The following is a 26,744-nucleotide window of genomic DNA, read 5'->3' on the forward strand; positions in this document are numbered from 1 at the left end:
CGCACGGGGCCCGGACCCCGCCATGCGGATGCTCCATCCCGCACCCTCCGCACGGCGGAACCCCGGCCCCATGCGGGAGCTCCATCCCGCGCCCTCCGCACCGCGGAACCCCGGCCCCGTGCTGGAGCTCCATCCCGCACCCTCCGCACCGCGGGGTCCCGGCCCCGTGCGGGATCTCCATCCCGCGCCCTCCGCATCGCGGGGTCCCGGCCCCGTGCGGGAGCTCCATCCCGCGCCCTCCGCATCGCGGGGGCGCGGCCCGGGCGGGGCGGGGCCGGGGTGTGTCCGGCGGCACCGCCCCCGGGATCCGCGCGGGGCGGGCAGGGCAGCGGCGGCAGGAGGAGGAGGAGGAGGAGGAGGAAGGCAGAGAAGAGAAAGAGGGGGAGGAGAGGAGGTGGCGGGACACGACTCGGAGGCGGCGGCCGGGCCATGCTGGAGGCGCGGCGGCACCTGGCGGGCGCGCAGAGCGGGCGGGCGGCGGGACGGGCTCCGCGCAGCGCGTAGGGCGGTGGCAGCGGAGCGGCGGGGGCTGCGCTCGGCCGGGAGACGCTCCGCGGGAGGGACCTGCGCATCCTCGCCTCGCCTCGCATCGCCTCACCGGGCGGAGGCACCGCCAGCGCCCGCCGCTCGCATCCCTCGGCTGAGGCGGAGGAAAGCAGGAGCAAGAACAGGAGGAGGAGGAGGAGGAGGAGGATGAGCCGCGCGGTGCTGGCCTGGCTGGCGCTCTGCGGGAGCCTGGCGGCGCCGCGCCCCGCCCGAGGTGAGGGGACGGAGGACGGCGGGGACGGACGGGGGACGGGGGGTCGGGGTCGCTCCGGAGCTCCCGCAAAGTCGGAGTCCAAGTGCGCGGGGGACCGGGAGGTGGCTCTCAGCAGGGTGCCGCTGTCTGGGCTCTCCTTTTCTCTTTATGCATAAGGAAAGAAGAAAAATAATAATACTTATCTCTGCATTTGAAATAGAAGCCGGCGGACGATCCAACCTCAGACTCGTTCTGTTTTGAAACTGTGTTTAATTAGAGGGGAAAGAAATGCCGTGAGAGATTAAATGTAATCCAGAATGAGCGGCTGGGAAGATTTAATATCCGCAGAGCTGTCCGCACCGCTTTTCCCTTCCTCCCCCCACCCCTCTCCAGCCACCGATCTTCATTGTAATTTGGAGGCTGCTAGCTCCTAGCCGGAGACCCAGCAAACTGCGGAACAGTTTGCAAACACGTTCGGGAGCTTGAGCATCTCGGCAGAAGCGAGCAGTTCTTGCCAGACGACCCTTTCGCTGCCTCCTTCTAATTAGGTCTTCTCCATCCTAAAACACTCGCGGCGCCTTCTCGGTGTCTCACCCCCTTGCAAAACAAAACAAAAAACCCCTACGAAAACCAAAAACCCTCCGGAAGAAGAAAACGCCAACCCTACCCCAGAGAGACAACTTTAACTCTCTTGGGAGTTGTCTTTATTATTTATATTAATCAGTTCTTCCAGTGTTTCTCCTCCTGGCATTGAAAAGTTGTATGAGCTCGTGGTGCGAGGAGCTGATGGTGGGGCTGGGGGCACGGTCCCCCCTCCGCAGAAGGCTCGGGGGGCTGCCCGGGGCAGTGGGCGATCTGCCCGTCCCGTCACGTTCTGCCCATCCTGGCTGTCCCGCCCGGGTACCCTCCCTGCTCCCGGGGAAGGCTCTGGGCTCGGCTCCGGGACCCCCGTGGGTCCTCTCCTCTTGCCCGCAGCCCCCCGGGGGCTCTCTTCGTCCTCTGCGAGCTCCGAGCCGCGTCTGGTGCCGCGGATGTTCTGTGTCTCTGTGTGATCCCACCCGGCGTGGAGATCCCTCTATCCTCCTGCTTGGTAGAACAACTGTTGTTCTAATGAGTACCAGAATATTCCCGCTGACTTTTAGACCTCTTCCCCTCATTATTAACTTTTTTTTTTTTTTTGAGGTTTCAAAATGAAACCAGTGTATCAGTAAAAACTGAATATTTTATTAGCCCTTAAATTATTCAGCACGGCGGCTTCTCAAAATCCGGTAGCATTCACACAGTTGCAGCGAGCATGTGATAGCTTATGCAATATGTCCTTGTACCTGCAGCTTATTCCCCAAAGTCTCTTTCCTAAGCAGAAGATAACTGTATCTGCCACGAAGTCTGGACTTGTCATGAGTGCTTTGCACTGTGCTTCCTTGGAACTTCTGATAGCTCACATCTGTTTTCTCATTAAAGTCTACAGTTCTCCTATGATTTCAGGTAACTTCAGAACAGAGGGGACTTAATAGGTTTTCTAGCAGAAGTGAAATAGGAAGGAAAAAAATCCATTTAGTCTGTGATTGCTTAAGCTGTGATTGTTCAGTTAAAGGTTTGTCCTTGGCTCTCAAAAAGAAACAGAAGAACATTATACTGAGTCTTTTTTTGTGCTGAAATGGAGCAAAATGCTGCTTGACAAGTCTGATTTAGTGGGTTAATTTTGGTGGCTGTCATAACATTTACTTTTAATAGATCCTCTCAAAGTTGCAATGACTCCAAGCACTGTAAGTAACCAAAACTCTTTCAAAATGAGGTTTTGAACAGTGCAGAACTTGTCCCAGCACTACTCACTATGAGTCCATTCCCATAATGGTGTAGAATGAAAACCAGTGGAAGTGTCATATGTGCAGTGGCTGGTTCCCACTTGCCTCTCAGGGTAAATTCCAAGTGCAGGTCAATGTTAAGTCATATACTTCTTTACCGACCTGCTTTTCAAGCCTACTGTTAAAGAAAAAGACCAACTATTTTTTTTGATGGAGCTCTGCAAAGTATTGGTGGAGGTCAAAATCCTGTTTATTCATGATGTCTTAAAAGCACCTTTTGCTTTTTGTGTTTGGAACTAATACACAGTATGTCAGCAAATTTGAGGTGAGGTTCTTTCTGTCTTTTTGGTGCTGTTGTTGATTTCAAGGGAGAGAGAAGGATGAGAGAGATTGAAAGATACTAATGGATGAAAAAGCCATCTCAATTGGGTGACTGTCATTTTCTTCTTCCTGGCCAGTCTGATGAATTTGCAATCTCATGCACTGTAACAGGAGCCTGATCTTCAGAGATGTGTTTATATGCAAGCACATGATGAAACCAGCCTTCAAGGGTGCAGTGACTTCCAGCCCTTAGGTTGCAAGAAAGATGCAGGTGCATTTTAAATAAGCAATGCCCTTTTATACATATTTAAAAACAGCTGTAAGCTTTTACATTTGCTGCTGTTGCTGTTCCGTGGTGGAATTTGGATGCCAGGCAGTCTGATGCTTTACTGTGCGTGGACAGACAGTAACTACCAAAGTGATTACAGAGACTACTAGAGATTATTTCGGAAGAAACACAGTGCATCTCACTGTGTGGGTTTTTAGGGTTTCTTTTTCATCCTCAACAGTTATATGAACAGTCAGTGAAGATTGCGATCAGATGAAAGGAAAGCATGATGTAAAAGTGGTGGCTGTTTTGGTTCTGAGATACACCTCTGGCCATGGTGGAGCTGTGGGTGCACGGCAGATCAGTGCATCTCATGCCTTCATGATAAACATTTTTGCAACGAGATCTTCTGAAAAATTACCATTTGAGTTGTCTTTATAGTGAAGCTGCTCCCTCAGCTGTACGGTGCTTCTCCACTTAGCTGTCTGCTGAGTTTTAAAGTGTGTTTTGCCTAAAAATGGTATTGACATTGCTGAAAATAGGCAAGTCTATTTCCTTATTTTATGACCGTATCCTGTCAGCTTGAGCGACAAGCTCTGGAACTTTGAAGGAAATGTTTCAAAGATGTTGCTTTTTCTCCATTATAGTGGGAACCTTCACTCTCTCTGAGGCTTAGAAGTTTCTATAAAGCCCCTTTCTGCAGCTGGAATCAGCTGCAAGGAGCAAAAGTGCTGAGAAACAAGAGGGGTAAACTGTAGCTTTGTTCTCGTGTATCTATACTGAAAGGCTGAAAAGATCACAGAGGCTTTTAAATACCAAGGTTCTTCTGTTTTACTGAATGCCTTTGCATCTTTGGACAGCATCTGCTTCTGTACAAAGTGCTGACAGTGTGACCCTGCATAATGATTTTCACTGTTCTTTTAACAAATTACATTTGTATTCAAATTGATTTTCCATGACTGCTCGTATAGCCTCCAGAAAGCATATAGTGGATATACTGTTGTATTCTGTACGTGTCTGGTCAGCCTAGGACAAAATTTGATGTCAAGCCATGCATTATTATAATTGGAATTAATCGTTCTGGTAGTATTAGTTGTTTTTTTTTTTTCATGTGCCCAGCCTCCTATTTCACTGCCCCTTATGTCCTTATCCTTTATGTCTCTTTTCAAAGGATATACTTCATAGAAGGTTGTGTATCAATGGTACCACAGGGGAAAGGGTCACCGTCTTATCTTCCCTCCTCCACATTTTTTCAGTTACCACCCAGCTGAAAATCAAGGAAATGATCCGTTCTGGAAGTTATTTCAAAAGACAGTTACTTGTAATTAAGATTTTTATGCCTTAAATTAGCTGTTTATGCAGTATATGCCCCTACAACAAACTCACAGCCAGAAATCCCTTCAGCCTAAGTGAAGATACCTGGGGAAGCTGTGCTTAAGAAACTGCAAGAATCAGAGATGAATCTCTGTTATTCTCAACTTTATTGTGAGTCACATAGGAGTTGGCATGTTACTGTTTTCATCTTGGTCTCTGAAACATCTCAAACTTTGGTAGACCACAGATTTCTGAAATCCTAAAGGATGGTTGGTGCTGTATTACAAGTGAGATTAGATGTGATGGAAAAATGATTCCCTGGGAGGGTGGGGAGACCCTGGCATAGGGTGCCCAGAGCAGCTGGGGCTGCCCCTGGATCCCTGGAATTGTCCAAGAACAGGTTGGACACTGGGGCTTGGGGCAGCCTAGGACAGTGGAAGGTGTCCCTGCCACGGCAGTGGGTGGCACTGTGACACCTTTAAGATCCCTCCCAACCCAGAGCATTTATTTGATTCTATGACATTGGGCATTGTTGTAGCATACCTGAAGCCCAGCTTGAGTTTATTAAATATGGGTTGAACAACAAACAGCTATTAATTTAAGTTTCAGAAAAGTTTCACAGTCAAAATACAGTGAAAGCTTAGTCAGATGATGTGCTAGAAAATAACAGATGAGTCAAAAGATTCAAGTCCAATGTAAGAACATTAACATCTACAAAATTAAAACCTCTGGAAAATGCTGTTTTATATTGGAGGACCAAAACACATTTTGCATTTAAAGTTCAGGAGACAACTTAGGGGAAAGGAAAATTCAGCCTAAATTCAGTGTGTTATGTCAGTCTGACGAATAATGGGTCTAAGTTTCCCTTTTTTGTAGGAAACTTGGATCTTAAGTTTGAGGGAGATCAACTCACCGTGTGTAGTGACAGCAGGGTATGGGTGATTTTCTAGTGATCTGTGTAGAGGGTAGAATAGCTTTTTTGCCATTCATATTGTGGGAACAGAGCATGGATCTGTCCAAACTCAGTCTGGACCCACAGCTGTGGGTCTGTTGCTCTGAAGGCAGGGATTGAGTTAGCAGCTGTGTCCCAGGAATCTGGAGGCAGAGAACCTGCACCACACCTTTGTGCTTTGAGGTTTTATCAAATCTCAATCTTGCTGGTCAGGGAATATACTTTAACGTACTTGTGGGGTTTTTGATTCATTTGTTTGTGTGGGTTTTTCTTCCCTCTAATCAGCAAGCTGTGTTACCTTTCATCACACTGGGGGTGTTTTTCCATTTTAAGTTCCGAAAGCTGAGAAGTGAAGCAGATCATAATTATCTAATAAAGTCTCTATCTAATCCAGCTAATAACTATATGTGGGGTGTGTGTGTGTGTGTGTGTGTGTGTGTGAATGCGTTATCATATGAAACACACATAAAAACATCTTAATTTTACATAATGTATAGCAGCTATGTGCAAACATACTGTACCTTGGGTATAATTTGGGTATATCTACACTCCAGAGACCATACGGAGGAATTGCAGCCACTTATGTGCCTCACATCTGGTCTGATACTAAGAAGTTTAGGAAATGTTAGATAACACCTAATCATCCTATGAATTCTTGATGCACAGCTCTGTATTTGAAGTAAGAATTTGTTATATGCCACAAAAGCACTGTCTAAGATTTTTTTGAGGTTATCAGCATTATTCCTCACTCCACATTCCACACACTTCTTTAATAAGGGGCATGAGGGGGTTTCACATCTTGTATATAAAAGACTTATGTCCATAAGGTTTACTTATTATGATTTATATTTTTTATATATATATATATGTGTGTGTGTATCTATATCTATATCTATATCTATATCTATATCTATATCTATATCTATATCTATCTATATCTATATCTATATCTATATCTATATCTATTTGGTAAAGTGTTTGAAAATGGGCGAGTAAATACTGACACAATCACAGAGTATGCTGAGCTGGAAGGGACCCACAAGGTCCATCCAGCCCAGCTCCTGTCCCTGCACTGACACCCCAAAATCCCACCCTGGGCATCCCTGGAGTGTTGTCCAAACTCTCCTGGAGCTCCGGCAGCCTTGGGGAGCCATTCCCTGGGGAGCCTGGGCAGTGCCCAGCACCCTCTGGGGAAGAATCTTTCCCTGAGCTCCATCCCAAATCTCTGGCCCAGCTCCAGCCCTTCCCTCAGGTCCTGCCAGTGTCACAGGGACCAGGGATCAGGGATCAGATATCAGGGATCAGAGCTGCCCTTCCTCTTCCTCTCATGGGGAGCTGTAGCTGTGATGGGTCTGCCCTCAGCCTCCCCTTCTCCAGCCGAACACACCAAGTGCCCTCAGCCCTCCTCACACGGCCCCTCCACACCATTCACCACCCCCATGGCTCCTCTGCACACTCTCTGACAGTTTAAAGCCTTTTTTTGTGTTGTGGTGCCAGAACTGCACCCAAAATTCCAGGTGAGGCTGTCTCGGCCCAGAGCAGAGTGGGACAATCCCTCCCTGGCCCGGCCGGCCATGCTGGGCCTGGTGTCCCCAGGGCAGGGATGTCCCCGCTGGCTCCAGGGCACTGCCACTGACCAGGACCCCCGTCCCTTTCCCTGGCACTGCCTCCCAGCCTCTCATTCCCCAGTCTGTCCGTGGGTTACCCCATGCCAGCGGCACAATCCCAAACTTCCCTTATTGAACCCCACAGGCTGGAGCTGGCCCAGGCCTCTCGTTTTGTCAGGACCTCTCTGCAAGGCCTCCCTGCCCTCAAGGGAGCCGACAGCTCCCCCCAGTTTTGTATCATCTGTGAACTTGCTCAGGATCCCTTCCAGTCCAACATCCAGGTAATTCCTGAGGATGTTGAGGAGCACCGGGCTGAGGACAGAGCCCTGCGAACCTCACTAGTGACGGGCTCCCAGTGGGATGTCACCTCAGTCGCTGTCACCCTTTGTGCCTGACCTGTGACCCAGCTGCTCACCCATTCAGGATGTGTTTATCCCGCTGTGGGATGGACAGTTTGTCCAGAACAATCCTGTAAGAGACAGTATGGAAAATTTTCCTGACATCCAGAAAGATTTCAGGACATCAGCTGGTTTCCCTTGATCCATGGATCGGGTCGCCTTGGAAGGAAGTCAGGTTTGACAAGCAGGACTTTGCCCTCATGAAGCCATGCTGGCTGTGACCAGTGATTTGTCATCCACGTGTTTTTCAATACCTCCCAGAATAATCTTCCAGGCTATGAAGTGAGACTGACAGGCCTCAGTCTCACTAGTTTCTGGGATTCTCTCTCGGAATCTCTGCTGCTCAGAGTGACCCTGAGATATGTACAAGTCTCTTTTCCCAGCCCAGCGCTTGAAGAAGGAGTCAGAGCTCTTAATTTCTCGGTCTCAAGGTTGTTTATTGTTCCTTATCTATAAAATTTTTTCTCCTGTCCTGTCAAGGTCTGCTCAGCCAGACAGTCCAAGGCATTCTCCCTGCCCCCAGGGCGGTGTTATGTCTTTATACTAAAAACTACGTGTACAATATCTACAATTACTTTCCAATCCCTATCACCTGTGTTAGACAGTGAGCTTCTACTCTAAACCAATCCAAAAGTGCCACCATCACAGCAGAAGGTGGAGGCCAAGAAGAAGAAGGAGAAAGGCTGGACACACCCAAATCCCTCCATCTTGCCCCCTGAATCCCCATTCTAAAAACCTGAAAATCTACTTTTTCACCCCATGATAAATTCACTATCTTTCTACTTAAACTGTTGGGGCTTGTAATTCTTCATATAAAGGTTGGTAATTGTTTTTTCCAAGGGCTAAATCAAAGGCAGAGGTCTTGGGCTCTGTGCCAAGGTCCCTGAACTCCCTGGGCAGGGTCTCGAGCCCTCCAGGGCAGCCATAGGAATTTCCTTGGTTCCCACAGTCCTCCCTCTTGCTCTGCTTAAAAACTGAGACAATGTTTTCCAGCTTCCAGTCATCTGGGACTTCTCTGGACTCCCAAGACCACTTAAAAATCATCAGGAGAGGTTTTGTAATGACATCAGCAGCTGTTTGAGGATTCTTGGATTAATCCCATCAGGCCCCATAGATTTGCAGGGATCCATCTGGAGCAGCAGACTGGGGTTAACTGGGCGTTGATCATTCTCACAGTTACAGTCCTCCAGCTCATGGCACTGGGACCCTCTTGGTTCATCTGTGTCAAAGAAGGGGGCAAAGGATACATTGAACACCGCAGCCTTGTCCCTGTCCCTGTCTGTGAGGAGACCATTCTCTTCCTGGAACAGGCCAATGGTATTTTTGCGCTGCCTACTCCCATTATTTTATTTAGAAAATCTCTTTTTATTGTTCCCCACACAGTTCTTGCAGCACCAACTCTATCTGAACTTTTGACAATTTTCTCCCTCCACTGGCAGCAGTATCTCTGTGTTCTTCCCATGCCACCTGGCCCTGCTTTCGCTGGGCACACACCTTCCTCTATTGCCTTATTCCCAAGAGAATTTTCCTGTTCAGGCAAGCCATCCTTCTGCCTACGCTGTTTAAGTGGAGAATCCTGGATTATCTCAGCTCTCCCAACTGTGGCAGCAGAATGACAAGTTCTGGATTTTAGGAGTCGGGATTTCAGGCGCAGTATTTAAAGCAGCAAGCTGAACTGTGCAGATGACAGCAAGGAGGAGCAGCAGATGGATAAGGAGGCTCAAGAAGATCAGCACTCTTTCAGCAGAGCCAGGGCAGGAGCTTGGCACATCCCAGCAGGAATCTGACGATGTGAGAGAAAATTTGGCCTCAGATTTGTGGGCTTTTTGTGATCCTGGAGGCTACGGCGGACAGGGAACGGAGCAAAGCCTCCCCTAGGGGAGGAGGGAGGTTTTGGTGTGGGATTTTTCTGCTGCCTCCTCTCCCAGGTGGTGTGTGGGAGAGTGGGGTCAGACACAGAGGCATAATCCCCCCCCCCCCCCCAAGGGTGCAGTTTCTGCATCAAGTGGTGGCTCTTGATTAAAGCTGATGGAGAAATTTCCTAACCCAAAGTGGTCTACAGAGTATTGCAATTCTGTACACACAGCAATTTAACCAGTGAACAGCCTCACTCTGGAGTGTGGCTTGCACACCTGGGACAGCGTGAGCTCAGGTGAATGTTAAGTGCTGCACACTATGGATTTGAACCCCACAGTTTCAAATTTTTAATTTTAATGCAAAGCAGGGTGTTTTCTCAGCATTTTGCAAATAATCTTCTCTCATTCTTCCTGCCCCTCACCCCTTGCAACTAATTTTTTCTTTGATTATTTTCAATTCTAAACAATACAAGGCATTTATTTATGCATAGTATGATAATGGTCCTACTGTAGCATAAAGCTACCATTTAGACATATAGACCTTTTTATTCATGTCTTGGAGTACTCTCACAGTAGTAACTTTTTGGCAGGCCAAAAAAAAACCCCAAACCAAATGTGAAGGAGATGACTGCATTGCTAATTTTTAGCTGCAGCAATTTTACTTGCTGAGATTCTGTGTAGGGAGGCTGAAAAAAATCTCTGCAAAACTGCTTTTCTTCCCCTATCATTGTCGAGATGCTGTGTCAACCTGCATAATTATGGAGAGCTGTGACAGCAGAGCATAAATAACAGTAATTTCTGGCATCTGATTACCCATGTCTTAGGTTTCTGCAACAGTGAAGCTACAACAGATCACACAAGAAACATTTACAGATAAGACTTTCACGCACCAAGTGGAGGCACAAAAAAATAGAAAAAACCAAAAAATTAGATTTATTTTAAGTTTAGCATTTGCTTACATCTTTCAGTCTGTCTCTCCCTCATGTAGGAGAGCTTCTATCACTGCTGGATGTCATTTTAGACAACTACCCCTGGAAATCCAAGTTTCCTTCCTGATTACTCTGTATTATAGTTCTTTAGACCATCCTGCTTTAATTTTTTTGCCAGGTTTTTTTTTTCCTTTGGGCTTTTTTACTCCTTTTCCAGCTCAGGCTTTTGAAGTAGAGATGGAGAAACTATTACATGCAATGTAATCTGTCAGATTCCTTGCTTGTGTGAGGAATTGCATGGGATTGCTTTGCAAGGTCTTTTCTAGGTTAAAAAACTAAGACCCACTAGCTGATTGCTTTCAGATACCATTCCAGAACTATTTTAAAACCATGCAGTTCTATTTCTTTGAACAATTTTAAGGGAAGATTAGCTTGATACTGTGAATAATGTACAGTGTGGATGGGGAAATGATGTGCTGCTGTCATGGGAAGTAGCTGAAATGACCTAGTAGCTCCCTTCCATGGTGCATGCTATATATGTTTCTTTAATGACACTTTTGTGTAATTTCTTTAATGTCTTTTTTTATGCTTTACCCTCAGACCTTGTACGGAATGATGAACTCCCTACAGATAGCCCTTCAGGATAAAGATCAACCTCTTTGATAATGACTTTCATTTTCTTGGGTGTGATCAAGCCCATCCTATTCTGACACCTTGCCTTTCTTCACCAGGCTTCTCTTCAACCTGGTACCTTTATTCAGGGAGACAAATTCTTTCAGAAATTTCTCTTAGAAATGCTGCATTTTTGTACTGTGGCACAGTTACAGAAATGCTCTGGTTCCTTCCTAGGCTGGTTTTACTTAGCCTTAAACTCTTACTCCAAATGTGGGTCTTCTGGTTCACCCTGTCACTAAAGTCATAAGGAAATAAAAAAAAGATAATTGAAGCAATGTCAGGCATAGCTGCGAATGTAGTGTCAGATGTATCCTTTCTTTTGTGAAATCCATGGGGGAAGAAAAAAATCAAAGCAACATTCTGAACAAGAGCTTGGAAGTCAGCTGGAATAAAGTGTGATTGACTATATATATTGACTTAATATTAGTTCCACATCTATATTGGTTCACACAGCAAGAGCAGTGATTGCTCTGGTATGCCTCAATATTTTTCAGTGTAGATGAATAATTGCATAAAAATGTGAATTTAAGAACTGAGAATTATAGAGTAATAGAATGGTTTGTGTTGGGGAAGGATCTTAAAGCCCATCCAGTGTCACTCATGCCATGGCAGGGACACCTTCCACTGTCCCAGGCTGCTCCAAGCCCCAGTGTCCAGCCTGGCCTTGGGCACTGCCAGGGATCCAGGGACAGCCCTGGCTGCTCTGGGAACATGTGCCAGGGCCTGCCCACCCTGCCAGGGAACAATTTCTTCCTAATAATTCATATAAACCTACTCTCTGTCAGCTTGAAGCCAAAATGCTGAGTGTGAGTAAAAGTGGAGCACTAAGAAATGCAGCTCTGACTTGTGGGTCAGAGGAGTTTGGTCAGGGAGGGGTGAAACAAGTATCTGGTCTGTAGGAAACTTCCCGAGCCTCCAAAGTTTTTTTTACTGCGAGACAAAGCTGAGATGAGCAACTCTGTGAGATTTGATAGTTTGGCCAAAGCCCATCTAGTTTCTCTGCCACTGTCTTTTCCCTAGTTCCAGCACTGGTGGTGTTCTTACACAGAACAGTAAAATTCTCTGGTAGTTTGCCTGTTTGGGATGGCTTAAGACAGGAGCAGGCCAGTCCCAGTGATGGTGCAAGGAAGGGAGATGGGGACAATGAGGGAGAAGGAAGTGACATGGACAAGAATGTTGAACACCAGATGTGTCCTCAGCTGGTTCCTTCAGAGGTGAATTATGGATAGTTTTCTCAGTGCCAGATTTACACTTTTTTTCCAAGAAATCAATTTCTGGACCAACACAGGGTGCCAAATTTCCCCTTTCCTCAAGTATAGCTGTGTATTCCCCCCTGTGGAAATGTGCAGAAGTCAGATCCATGAGCATCCCTTGCGTTCCTGTCTTGTTTGCCTTGGCATGGATGAAGGCAGAGGAGCAAATTCCACATTTTCCTGGCCATTTCCCAGTCCAAAGTGGCCATCTCACCATCCTGGGTCAGATCCAGTGTTGATTAATTAGTCTATCCCAGTAGGTTATTTTGTTGAGGACAAATTACAATGGTTTTTTTTTTCTTCCCTAATTATTTTGTAGCAAATATTTATCTTGTGGATAAAGATCACTCCTGGGCCATGCAGAGCAGGCGAGGCTCAGAAGCTCCCCACGTGCTCTCAGTGGAAACAAGAGGAGCTGCCTGCCTTAGAAATCCTGCTTTGGCTTAATTCCAAGCAAGAAATCAGTTTTAAAACTACCAGGGAGTCGATGTGGTTCTGCCTCCTTCATTCAGACCAGCTGAAGGCTGAACAGGAAGAAAGAGAGAAGACAAAATGGGTAAAAGCATTGTATGCTTCAGTTAGTTCAGGAGGAAAAATAGAAAACTCTTCAAAATGTCTCAGATTCCTGACTGACTAATTTTGACCAATTAGCCTGCTGCTTGATTGTCTGGGATTTTTGATAAACAAATTCTTGAGGCTTTGTGGTTTGTTTTTTTTTTAAATTCCCATAGAGAGTAATAAAACATTAACAATGGGTACACTGGTTTCTTTTCCAGATGGATTCTGGTTAGAGCATTATACTTGTAGAAAAATCTGAATAGAATTTTAAATTCTATCTAAACATTTCCTTTTGAGGCAGAGGAGGGAAGGAGAAATATCCCAAAACTGTACCCCAACTTCACTGGAATAAAAATCACTGGTATGTAATTATAATTTTTTTTTTTTTTTTTTTTTAATCCAGAGGAGCACCATTTGCAGAGCTGAAGAATTACAGCAAAAACCTATACCTTTAATAATTTCTGAGTTTCAGGAAGCCACCCTTTCACTCTGTTAATGCTCTAGTAATAATCAGAAAGTCTTGTGCTAGCACGTTTCATAGCAATCTTTTGTCCCTTGTGTCACATCAAGATTTTTCCTGTCGTTGACACCCATCTCTTATCCTTGACGTGTCTGTACCTTCCATCTCTGAAGTCTGAAAACAAAGGTCGATACATCAAGTAGAAAAAGGCATCTGCTTTTAAGAGAAATGATGAGTTTTGATGACTTATGCCTGATGAAAGCCGTGTTTTGAGTCTCCTGTAGTGCCAGCTCCAGTGTTGCAGCCTCAGCAGCTGCTTGAATATCCATTTCATTTTGTGTGTGTGTGTGAAAGAAGTGTTGGTATACTGGAAATACTTACCCAAAGATTTTCAGAGATCTCAAAAACAGGGAATCATCTGGAAATGCTGCTTCAGGAGAGCTCTCAGTTAATGTCATTCAGCGTTATTCTCACTTTATTACCATGCATGCAGGAGATTCTCATTTCTTTTTCGTTTTAAAATAAGGTGCAAGAAGCTTTTACAATTGAAATTGAAAATGCTTGGCCTGTTTACAACATGGTCTAGGTATCTTGTAACAGTTGGGCTAATTTTTAAAAGCCTCTTCTGTAGGGTCTCAGAACAAATTTTCTGTAGGAAAATCAGCTGTGGAAAGAGCCTGTTTTTTCTCAGCCCCATTTTTCTGTTAGGATAGAGAAGTAAGATTACTGAAGATTTTAGAGATAGTACATATGTTCTTTGAAAAAGAACAACATCAAAGACAGAAAATTGCTGTTCTAGTAGGTTACAGGCTAGAGTGTGTATCTGTTGAAACTGGCCTTGTGGAAGGTGCTTCTTCAAAGTTGCTGTAGTTTAAAAAATAAAATGCCAAGCTCTTTTGCTTCCTACCCTCCCTGAATCACCCCTGCTCTTTGGCTTCACCCAGGTTTATGCTTCAGGGAGCAACCTGAGGAATCCCTTTTTCTTCTGTCTGGGTGAAAAGGGAGAGTATTTAGTCTTGATGTTCTTTACGACATAACAGATCCCATATTCTCCTGCTGGAGATGAGGAATTTGAAGAAATTGCATTTCTCTGGAGTTTGTGTGGTGGTGCCAGTGTTGTTCTTGGGGCAGCACAGCTGTGTCCCAATGTGGTCCTCTCAGACATCACGGGGACTCTGGCTGCAAATGGCAGAGGCAGGAATTGTACAAGAATGTATTAACTGAGGAGGAGGGGGTTGTTGCTGTACTACCATGCAATTTTTTTTTTTTTTTTTTGGCTTTTGCCTTTTCCTAACATATCTGTAAGCACTACACAGGACATGTCTTCATCCAGTATTTATGTTCTGCAAGTGTTCACCAAAAAGTGAAAAGTGGTGATGATGTTTGTAGACAAAACAGGTTTCTGCATTCAGTACTGCTGCCTCAGACTGTCAAAAAATTGTCTGGGAACATTCCCCTGCATTAAAAATAACTATATTTATCCTTAGTATCTGTGCACTGACCTAGATTGTTTATCACTAACTACCTTGAATTTTTTGACTTCATGTACTGTTGTCTGGCAGAGTAAAAAAAAAATAATTCTATATTTACTTATTTCTTAATATACTTTTGTAGAAAGAGGTGTAATTGTCTTCTGTTTGACTTGATATTTTGTTTCTTCAGGCCCGAGGATTTAATGAAACCCTGATTTCTTCCTTTGCATAAGGGCTTTACATGGAATTTTTCACTTTTCATGGAACTCTTCCATTAATTGAAAGCTTTCTAATAGTTCTGATAATTACCCATGTTACAAGTTATAATGGCCAAGAGCTGGAGCCAGGTGCAGCTGCAGTACACTTAGGGCAGGAAATGTAGACAAAAATCTTCACTGTGTCAAACATGATGTTATTTGAAAGTGTTTTCAGGTTTTGGATTTATATTATATCTTATCCCACTGCATTTCTCTGGTTTATTATTTTATTCCTTTTTCTTTTTCTTTGGTTTATTTTTTTTCTTTATTTCCGTTTTTGAACTCTATTGAGCTTCAGGATTTTTGATTTTTCAGTTGGTGGTTCAAAGACCAAGGGCCTTGATAGATGTTAATCCAAACTTAACATTGAAAGTAGGTTGCTTTTCAGATTTAACTTTTTGAGAAATATGGATTTTTGTGGCTTCTCTTGATTTTAAAAATGCAATGACACTTCTATTGAATACAGCCAGAACAGCTTTACACTGAAGCTGCCTCTAGATTAATGTCTGCAGCTTTGCCAAAACTATTATCTATATTGCAAGCTGTCACTTTATGTCTAAACTAAATAATTAAATCTTCAGATCAGATGTACAGTTTTTTATTATTATGGACACAGTTTTGGATTTTATGGTTTCAAAGAACCTTTGGGAAAAAATAACTGTATTACAGCCTACTGGAGAGTGGGCTAAAACCTCTCTGAAATTTTTGCTTGGTAAATTACATTCCTTGGTTTGGATTCCTGTTTTTCAGTCAAAACCAGAGATAAAAACTGCCAGCACTGAATTAGGTGTGTCATGTCATAACCACTGGGAGTCTCTTTATGATCTGGTCTGGGGCCCTTAATCTGAGTTGCTGCCAGCAGTTATATAAAATTATGATAAATTCAATTTTTTTTTTTTTTTTAACACAGAACAGCGAGGTCACCCTTTTAAAATGTGCCAGCTGGGTAACATTATTTGTCCTCAAAATGAACACCTCTGTCTTTCAAGTATATGTGTTGCAGGTGGCTGTTTACTTTTGCCAACAGCTCTCATGTTGTGAGACAGGAGGAAAATGTAAGGGACCACCCCCAAATGAGCTGGGGGTGGAAATGTCCATGATGGAGGAACTTGGAAATTCATAATTTCTGGTGTCACATCTCATCCCCACCTCTACTTTTGCAGCTGCAGGGGACTAAGGAAAGGGGGAAAAGGGAAATGAATACAATGTCCCCCAGGTCAGTGGGACAGGATGTAGAGCATGGACAGGATGGATTTCACCCAAGGGTGCTGGGACCTGGACAGTTCCTGTGCAGGGTGAGACATCTGTCACCTCTGGGACACCCAGGGACGACCCTGGTGGCCAAACAAAGGTAAAGGCTGCAGCCCTGTCCCAAAAGTCCCAAAGGTCAGCTGAAGGGGAAGCTCCAGGCTGGCCAGCCTTGCTGGGAAAGCCAGGAGCTCGTTCCTGGTGTGGGATGGAGAAGCCTGGGGCTGTCAGCAGGGCTAAACCACCCTGAGCCAGCTGGTGTGCTGGGGAGAGGTGGCTCAGGGTCTGGGGAGAGCAGAGGGTGTCCTGTGCCTGGGCTGGGGCAGGGGCTGGGCACTGTCACTGCTCCCACGTCCCCAGGGACAGAGATGTCTCAGGGATGGACAGACACAAATCCTGCTTGTAGTGCTGGGACTCAGAGGGCAGTAGATGATCACTCATGTCACTCTGGAGTTTTGTTACAAGTGGGTTCTGTCTGGGGTTTCCTTTGTTTCACATCATGGTGCCCCTGACAGGTGACCAGGGATGCCCTCAAAGGCAGCAGTGCCACCAAGAGAGGAAATAAACCAAAAGTGGGAAATTAACCAAAAGGACCCATAAACAACAACAAATGGCAAGTCCTGCCTTCAGGAGGGAGAATCCTTGTGAGAGCATGGATGTTAAATTTTTTGATCCCCAGTTTAAGAAAGGACTGTTTAAATAGGTGTGAGGTCAGGGAGAGCATGGTGTTGTTGGGGACTGGATCTGCCCTGCAAACAGAGGGATCTGTGGCTGTGTCATTGCAGGGACAGACTGAGGAGAAATCCTCAATCCTGAGTCCCTGCAGAAGGGTGAGACTGAGGAGACAGAGACAGCAGTGTGTGGCAGGAGGATCAGAGTAATTTTTGCTGTAAATATGACCCTCACTGGGGAGAGGATGAAGTTTCGCTCCCCTTATCACCCTCATTTTGAGTATCTGTGTGAGATAAAGCATTGTTCAATTCCATGCTGCAGAACAGCCTCTCCTTTCAATGGAAGGAATAGTGTTGTATTTTATGTACATGCTGGCAAAATAAAATCTAATACATGCAGGATGCATCTGGTGTTCTTTGGTTTTGTTTGCTCATTTACTTTGTAATTGTTGCTTATCATTAATAAAGTAGTCTAAGCAACATAAAAAACAGGCTGTGATTTTCACTGTTCTGGTTTTTTTTCATTTTGCAGTTTTCACTTTATAGCCTTGCAGTTGTGTTGGCTGCCAGTAAGAACCCCAAACCAAAGATTTACTTGCATTACTAACCTTCCTTTATTTTTTTTTATGAAATCCAAATGGAAAAAGAAATGAGTAGCAATATGTAAAGACTCATCTTGCACATTTTCCTCCTAGAGATGGTAATAGAAATGTCCAATTTCCAGATTGTGACAGAAAACCATGGCTTTTTTCACACACATTGGAATGAAGTTATGAGCCTGAATTTTAAAATGAATTCTGGATTTGGCACAAGAGATCTCAGATAAAAACCTCCTGCTGAGATGATGAGGTTTATAGATTCGAGATTCAGTGATCATGTGAAGAGTTTAACAACTTTGCTGAGTGTTGAGGGAAGTTAAAATGAACTAAATTGGTGATTCATTTTGGTTACACTCTGAGGGAGGAACAGACATTTTCTAATAATTAATTATCTAATTTAAAACCTCCCTATTTCTTGACTGAGGTAAAAAATGAGGTATTTTGTGTAATAAAGCAGCTGATCTTTAAAACTAATGGAAAGTGGTTTTATATTTTTCACAAAAACTATAGGCGCTTCAGTTCACTGGCTCTGCCTCAGGAAATCAGTTTCGAGCAAATTAGCTAGTAAAATGAATGTACCCTGCACGGGTTTATTAATGAAAGCAGTCTGTAAACACAGCTGATCAGTATCAGGCAACCTGCACAAGCAGAGAAATAAAAATATGTGTGAATAAAAAGGTCTTGATTAGTGACCATTGATCATGAGCTGTGTTTGGTATGAAATGCTTCTTTTGCTTGAAAGTGAAAATGTGTCCCTCCAATAAGCCAGACAGTTTACATTGCCTTTGATTGCCTTTGTTGGAGATTGAGAGCACTCAGTAGAACTTAGAAGTAAAGGCACAACTTTGCAGTGCTGTGCTTCTGGAAGGTGCCCCCTGAGATGTAAACATTGCTCCCTTTAGCACCCAAATCCTCAGCTGAGGATTGTGTTCAGGATTAATGCTTGGATTTCTGAACATGCTTACACACCAGGACACGCTCCCAGGGGGAGAGAGTCCCAAATGTCTTGACCCATTTGGTAGGGGGCAAGATGTTCTTTATAAATTCTGCAGTTAGCCACTATTTACTCTCAAAAGCTTTGGTTAACAAGCCCTTAAATTTTACAAGCTCCAGCAACAACCTTCAGGTACTAAGATCTCAACTTCTACAATTAGAATTATAAATGACAAGCTCCCAGTCCTCTTAATAAACTTTGGTATGGAGTAAGGGATAGTATAGGATAACCGTGGCTGGACAAAGCAGGAGAGGAGAAACATAAAGGTGGCAGAGAGAGAAAGATAACAAGGATCAGCAGTCCTTAGATCCCACATTGGTCCTGACACGTGGATGGTCTCAACAAAAAGAATGAAGGAAAGAGAGAAGAACTGATATACTACCTTTCATAAGGTTTCCTTCCTTTACCTGGTGCAGGTCTCAAATGTAAAACAGATTTTTCATGCCACTGTGCTCCTGCATGTGCAGCACTTCTGAGTCCTGCAGGAAGTGAGGTGCTGCTGCAGGTGCAAGAACAAGAATGGGTTTTATTTTTTATCCATTGGCTTGAAGCCTTGTTGTGCAAACGTCCCATTGCTGCTCACACAATTTCTGATTTTGAGCATGAAACATCCTTGAAAGTATTAAGAGCAAAAATTGGGATGAGTACATCTGTTTCTCTTTTTATAGGAATTTATATTGAATTCTTGTGCCAGTGGTATGGCAAAAGCTTTCATGGCAGCTCTTGGAAGACTGTGGTAAAGTTAATTTTCCTAATTCTGTTCTCACAGCATCTAGAGACATATTGGCTGACACCAGAGATTGTATTAGTCAACCACAAAAAGAAAAAAAAAGAAAAAGATAGAAAGAATGCCCAAACCTGGCAGCTTCAGGATAAGAAAAAATCCTGCCTGAGCACAGAATGGAGAATTCTGAAATTCTCATTTCTGATGAAATGGGATTGTGATGGTCAAAGTGGCTAGAGCAATCCCCTGATATAACTAAAGGTCAGGGGTATGGTGTGACACAGAGAGCTTGAAGGATGGGTTCAGAGAAGATGAAAAGCAGCTTTGTTGGACCTCTAACATCCATCTTTCCAAAGCTAAAAGGCAGCGTGGGAGAGAATGAAACAAGGAGTGCTTTGGTGACAAATTTTTAAATACATGGAAGGTTCTCCTGCACTTTTGGTTACAGTGTTATTGATGATTCATTAAGAGATGCTTCAAAGAGCTTTGAAAACACAGAGGGGTGACATGTGTGGGATGTGGTAGGAGAGAGAGAGAAAATGGAGACACAAAAGGACATTACTGATCAAAATGAAGCAAGAGCCCTGTGCAGGGCTGTGCAACAGCATTTGGAAAGCTACTGTCCCATTTCTGAAAGCCTGAGTGAGAGATGGCAAATTAGTACAAATCAGCGGATGAGAACTTGGTGTGATTAGCTGTGCCAGTGGCTAGGAAAAGAGGTGTCCTGGGGCAATAATTAAGGAAGAAAACTGGGAGAATGTCAGCCACCTCCTCACTCTCACCCCTTGTAGAATCAAGTGGCAAGCAAAGTAATACTGGTCAGTATTTCAATGTTATTTTGTTCCATATAAGCTGTAATAATTCATAATCATTCATATAATGGCAGAAATTCAAGGTCCCTGAAGACTTGTGGGGAATAGTTCACTTTTTAATGTGCTTCTTGGAGACAGTGAAGGTTAGGGCTCAACTCTTTGTTCTCCTTTATCCATATCTCTCTATCCACTACTTCCAGTGTGTGTCAGGAAGTGCTCTTCTGTCTGCACTTTGATGTGTGTAGGAAAAAGGGAAAAACTTTCCCTGATGAAGTTTCTGAACTAACTAGTTGAACATGTCCAGCTGTTTCTAGTTTTCACTGTGTGGGAGAAAAATCTGCGTTGTAACCTCACTGCTTGAGCTGATGGAGAATGAAAAATGGTGATTTGAGCAAGAGGCAATGAATCTGTTATAAAGGTCTTGGAGAAGAATCCAAATTATTGTCATCCAAGTTCCAGGGCCTATATTTCTTCAAAAGAAAAGGGTAAGCAGGAGATCCTTACCCTAAAAAGAGAGATGGGGGGAAATTGGGGAAATTCCACACTCTCAGACCCTAGAGTGTGTACAGGTATTGCACTGTGTTGGGCTGAGGTCTGAAAAAACCTTAACCCTTCATGCTTCCATAGCCTGGTCTTTTGCAGTCATTTCCAAGCACAGGAATTTCCAAGCAATTCCAGATGCCTTGGCCTGGTCTGCTCCATTATTACTCCAATTGAATGTGGGTAATTAGGGGACTGTAAGTCTTAGAATCAGTCATGTAGTCAACTCAGAGATCATTTAAGATTTAGTTCATGAAAGTCAAAGTGTAAGTCATTGGGAAAAAAAAAAGGTGAAGCAAAAGAAGTATTTTTAAAAATAATTTTCAAGAGAATTAATATGTTCTATGCTATTATATTATGCAAAATGCTGGATCAGTAATCCATGCAGATCTCACCAGTCTCATTAGCCTTCAAAAAAACCAGTCTGGTGCATGATTTAATTGAAGTGGCTTAGAAAATTATTTACTTCAGTCAATATCCACATAAGTTTCAGATGGTCATGTGTAAAGATCCAGTGAGCTCATTGGGCGCTAGAGCATGTTTCATGCAGGAAAAAGAGGAGGGAATGTGATTTCATGTTAGGCAACATTAGTCAGGTTGTAATTTATCCTGCAAGAGGAGAAGCACATCTCTGGAATGGGCTGTGATGAACAGCACATCTTGGTACTTTGAGGCACTGCTCTGCTAACTTAGGCCACAGGGAGAGGTCGTTGCTTGCCATTAGTGAAACTTGTTTGTTTTCTCTGCTTTTCCATCCTTAGGAACTTAAAAGCAAACAAACAAACAAGCAAACAAAAGAAAAACACATACACACACAAAAAAAAAAAAAAAAAGAAAAGCACAGGTCCTTTGGAACATGAAAGAATCAAAGTACTTGCTGGCAGTTGAGACCATATAGGAGAATTTTTGTGAAAACATGTCTCTAATCAATTTTGTGCATGTCAGAGTCAGAATTGTCCAGAGGGAAACAAGAATTGTGAGTTAATTTGAAGTGGGATCCTTACTTCCATTTGTGTTCTTTTTGAAGAGTCTGTGTTGCCAGAGGAAGATGAGGAGCTGTCCTCTTTTTTCTCTAGCTCCCCTTTACAGGATATTTTAGTGTCTTGTCCTTAAACAGTATTTGAAAAGCTGCATCTATTAAGACTTGTAAATAATAGAACTCTGAGAGAGTGTCTCCTTACATTATATCCCCTGTCTGCATAAACTCAAGGAAGGGTAGTGTTCCAAAAACCACACATTATTTTACTCAGTTCTTGAAACAGTTGAAATTAATTTCTCTTTCCTCTTTCAGATAAAAACAACTTGTCTTAAACTCTAGATAAAAGTAAACGATATTTAAATATCTGTAATTTTTACTGGTCTTTTTTTGGGGAAAGCTGATGGAACAGATCAGTCTTTTTGTCCTCCTTACCATTTTACATCTCAAAATGTAAAAAGATCTTAAGTGGACACTATTTACTCTCAAAGTAAACATAGAATAGAAGACAGATCTTGCACAGGTTATCTTCTTTAGTTTAGTCCTGCAGGAAGAAGCCAAATGGCAGAACATCTTTGTGGAAATAGAGGTAGCAGAGTCTCAGAGGAAATGAGCCAGAGAGGTAAAAGTAACTTCAGTTTATTTATGCTTTTGTTTCCATACCTTGCTGCCAGCAGTTGCTGTTTTTAAAGCAGCCTTGCTTGCTTCTGGTTGGGAACCAGAATTTTGGAGCATCTCTGTCCTCCACCAGCTTAGTCTTGCCCCAGGATTTTGCCCAAGAGCAGCACCTTAAAGCACCTGCTGCTCCTTTCCTCTGCTTTCTTTTACAGACATGAGCTGTGCAGAGTTTGGGTACATGCAGGAAGGTCATTTTTTTGTGCCACTGTTTTATTCCTCTGTACATTTGTGAGGTACCATTCAGGAGCATTTGTCTACCTGGGTAACAAAGCAACCAACCAACAAAAAAAATTAACAAGCAAGTAAAAAAAAAAAAAAAAAAAAACAACTCCCCAAACCAAACAACAGACAAAATCCCCAAACTAAAAAACAAACCAAAAGTACCACAACAAAAAAATAAGCCAAACCAAAAAACCCAGTACACACACGCAAGAAAACCCCCTGAACCCCATCCCCAAGACAAAAACAAACAAACAAAAACCCAAAACAAACAAAAAACCCCTCCACAAAAAACCCCAAACCCCCACTATGTTCAAATAATTCCGTGTAACCTTAAGAGTCTGGAAATAGGTCAAATAGTTGTAGAACATCAAGAAATAGTAGAATAAAGCCAAGATGCTTTTGACTATGTTGATACTGCAAAGTCTTACTGTCTGAGCAATGTTTCAGGCATCTAAAGATGATATTTACTAGAATCAGCCTGCCTGGGGAGTTTCCTGCTGGGGCTGCATTCCCTGTGCTTTTCATATGGATCTCTGTATGTTTGCTTCTTACTCTTCCCAGAAGATAAAACTGAAGGTGCTGTAATTCAAGGGCCAGGATAAATTTTTCTGTGCCATTCCAGCAAATGTGAATTTTTATTTAGCAGTAAATAAGAGCAGAGATGTGGCTTAACTTAACAACAGAGTTGTTAAACTTCTGTATTTTTTTTAAATCATAATATACTTATTTTTAATAGTAAATTACAAAAAAAAAAAAAACCACACCCACTCAAAAAACTCAAAACAAAACAAAAAACAACAACAACAGACTTGTTTTAATTTTTTAAATTATGTTTCAGGCAAATTACGTGGCTACTCTATGGAGAAAGATGGAACAACTTCTCTCTGAGGTCATCTGTATTTTTGAGTTCATTAATGCTATCCTGATAAAGATTCCATGATGCTTTCTCCTGTTTCTTTTTTAAAATTCTGGTGGTGTGTCTCCCTACCCAAGTCACCAAAGTCACTAAACCCAAGTAAAACCCATCAAATTGGTATAGACATATGGGATAGTTCCAAGATTAATACCTGAAGGGATTGTTTCTTGATCACCAAGACCTTCAGTTTTCAAATATTTGTCCTTCAAAATCAGAGGTTTTAAATATACTTCATGGATTTCAGCTGTGTTAGAGTTATTTTTAAGCCATTTCCCATTTCTTTTATTCACTTCACAGCTACTGAAGTTTTTAGGAGTAAGAAAGTAAATCATACTGATTACAGGCTTCCATTAAAAAGAAATAGTAATTTTCTGCACTAGAATTACAAGTATTTTTCATTTAAAGATAATTAGATGTATATAGTGGATCAGCTTAAAATTTGCAATTAAAATGACTGAGTAATATAATAGAAGAATTTCTTGGAGCAAATGAATTTTCAGACTTCCATAACTATCTCTAGAAGGAAATGAATATATATATAGTAAGTGTTTTCTTACAAAGGGTGAAACTGTTGGTCTTCATAAAAGGCAGAGAGCAAAGAAAAATCAAGAATTTATATTGGGTGTGCCATAAGAATTGGGATATTTCTTTAATACAGTGCCTAATCGAAAATGCCACCTTCTCTCACCAAGGTCTTTATGGTTATCAAGGTTTCAAATTCAAATATTCATCAGGTATACAAACTCATTGAAAATTATTAATATCTGAGTTTATTCCTACAGGTACACAGATAAATTCCCTCTCAGATTAATGAGCAAACACCCAGTCATTCCAGTATTCCCTCTGCTGGTTTTCAGAATTTCTGGCTGCACTTCAGGAGCAGCTTATTTGATGTGACAGTGCCCCGTATTCAGCAGTGATGTGGCTATCTGAAATGGGAATAATGTGTTTTTCTTTCACTAGTGTTGCCACAAGAGGATTTAAATCATCTGGCAGTATTTCAGTGGAGGGCTGTTCCAGCAGGAAAACCTAAGGACAGCAGAATCATCAAAATGAGACTAGGACAGAGAAGTCAAAGGGATAAAGGGTACAGACAATAATGGCATCATTTGAGGTATTTAAAGAGTAATTCAAATGATTTCTAAGTAAACACAGTCCTCAAAATGTGTAAGTTGGGTTTTAGTTTATTTTTCACTTTAACTAGTAAAAAAATGGCAACTGTGTCTTACAAACATATATCTGAGGGCAGAACTTAATCTGTTAGAAAAAAAATCTGGCACCAGCAAATGAGTCTATAAATAAATTTGACAGGTCTGTTCATAAGACCTCCTGCAGCACTTCCCTGTACTGCAGTGGACACCTTCTCCTTGTTTGTTAGCAGCAGGAGGTGGGGCTCAGGGTTCTGCAGCTTTTTGAAATTTTTAGGATGACTGAGGTCATCTCAACTGTGAAGTTTGACAGCTTATAAAAAGCAGGACTCTAATGAAACACTGGTTATCTTACTGGGACATTCAAACTGAAGCACTCAGACCTGGGTAATTGATGAAGATGTCCTTTATCTAGATGAGAACCTTATCCAGGGTCTCCAGGTGTCTGCAATTGGGAATACTTCTTGTTTCGTGCTCCCAAAGCATTTGTCATGATGAAGACCTACTTCAGGACTAGTGAACCATTTGGACAGCTCATTATACCCAGATGTGTACAAGCCATGCTGTGGCTCCCTGGGGTCTTTTTGGGGGCTGTGAGTGCAGGTCTTTTGTGGACTGGTAACTTGGGGTCTCATTTTCAAAGCCATAAAACTCTTGGGTCTCCTTATGCAAGCTGCATCCCTTGCTCCTGGTAATTCTGCTGCATCGTGCAATCCCCGGCTTCTTCTCAGCTGCCAGAGTCACCTGAGAAACTCTGGGCAGCACAGACCTGCTCTAAATGATTCTGGATCTGCTTTGGTAAAATCACCCAATGATAACAGGAAAATAAGCTGGGAAGTATAAATAGCACTTGCTGTCTTGTAACTAAACATAATTACCAGCATTAACTAATGACACCTGGAGAAACATTTGATGATATTGAGCATGCTCTTTGAATTATGGGCAACAAGCTGATGAATTAGCCAGTGGTATGGAAAGCTGCAAATGGTCTGTGTGGAGCAGGCCCTTTCTTAAAATAAAGAGCTGATGTGTCATGGGAGGTTTTGAGGCAGTCAGGTTTCTTGAGTTGGTTTGTTTCCTAAAAAAGCCAAACAAACAGGGGATGTGTCCAGATATACACAGACAAGAACGGATAAGACCAACCACTACAAAAGTTGAGGAGGAAAATCCGATTTTGCCCCAGCCCAGCACTTGCTGTGAGCCCAGCACAAAGAGGCTGGACACGTTTATCCCCTCTGTGTTGTCTGGTCCAGCAGTGGGTTGATGGTGCTCAGCACTGCAGTGCCAAAGGCAAACTGCACATCCCTGTTGTGGGATGCAGAGAGGAAAAAACCTCAAAAATCATCCCAGTTTTACTCTTAGCTCGGGGCTGTGCTGGAAGGCACAGACCACTGCCAGGGTTTTGTACTTTCTGCTTTCTTGTCCCTTTTCTTCCTTTTTTTTTCCCCCCCGGTTCCTTCCCCCTCCCATCGCACAAACACACACATCCTTGGTTTGGTAATGAAATGTGAAGGGTGTTTACTGGGACAGAAGGAGCTGGAATAGAATCCTGGGAGGAAATTTGAAAGCTGCCCTTTGCCAAGTGCTTATAAGCCATGAATCAGCAGACAGGAGGGACTGTCATAAAAAAGATCACCAGGCTGTTTTATCTGTGTAAAATCAGAGATGCTTGTCATGTTATCAGACAGCTGAACGTCTGCTGTTAATTCCTAGAGTGTCTTGCTAGGTATTAGGTACTTAGAAATCCTACCACAATACAAAATGAAACCAACTATTTCAGTGTGAAATTGTCTTTTATCTTGTTTGTTTTAATTGCCCAATTAGTAACGAATAATTTTTTCCATGGTTAGAACCAAAAAAAAAAAAAAATTAAACTTTAAACTCCTTGCAGATTAGTTTGTTTAGAAAAAAAATTACTTAATCTGATAAATAATGTCTTGAATTATTTGTTGCTTTATAGTGAAGCAATGATTTGTGTCCTTCTGAATTCACTGTCCTGTTCTTGCCCTTTTTGTAATCTGATAGTCCTGGTCACCTGGGGGTTGAGATGTCAAAAAAGATGTGAGGAATTTAATAGCCTGGCTGTGCTTCTCACACAGTTCTTTGATTTCATGTGGGAGTGCTTGAAGTGAATAAAGTAAATTCTCAGTAAAATTTTCCACTTTCAACCATGTGGGGTTTTTGGGATTTTTTTTTTTTTTAATGATGAAAATCACTAAGTGAATTTTGGTTACTCCTGTTAGTCAGGTCTGAAGGAGAAACATTATTTTAGAAGGGCTAAGTAAGCCGAAGTGAAAGTTAAAGTTGTTTTTGAAAGTGCAAATCTTCTAAGCATTATTGTTTAGGTTATGT

General features: G+C 42.9%; 1 protein-coding gene across 1 annotated transcript in view; it reads left to right on the forward strand.

Annotated features, from left to right (window-relative positions):
- The first annotated feature begins 519 nt into the window (after positions 1-519).
- The window catches only part of EDIL3 (EGF like repeats and discoidin domains 3), a 235,402-nt gene continuing 209,177 nt past the window's right edge, over positions 520-26,744 (forward strand). Inside the window, exon 1 of the mRNA XM_059874141.1 lies at positions 520-760. Within this exon, the coding sequence (XP_059730124.1) occupies positions 694-760 (67 nt within the window). The 5' untranslated portion in view covers positions 520-693. The remainder of the gene's footprint in view (positions 761-26,744) is intronic.

Source organism: Haemorhous mexicanus, chromosome Z (assembly GCF_027477595.1).
Source record: "Haemorhous mexicanus isolate bHaeMex1 chromosome Z, bHaeMex1.pri, whole genome shotgun sequence".
NCBI classification, from domain to species: domain Eukaryota; kingdom Metazoa; phylum Chordata; class Aves; order Passeriformes; family Fringillidae; genus Haemorhous; species Haemorhous mexicanus.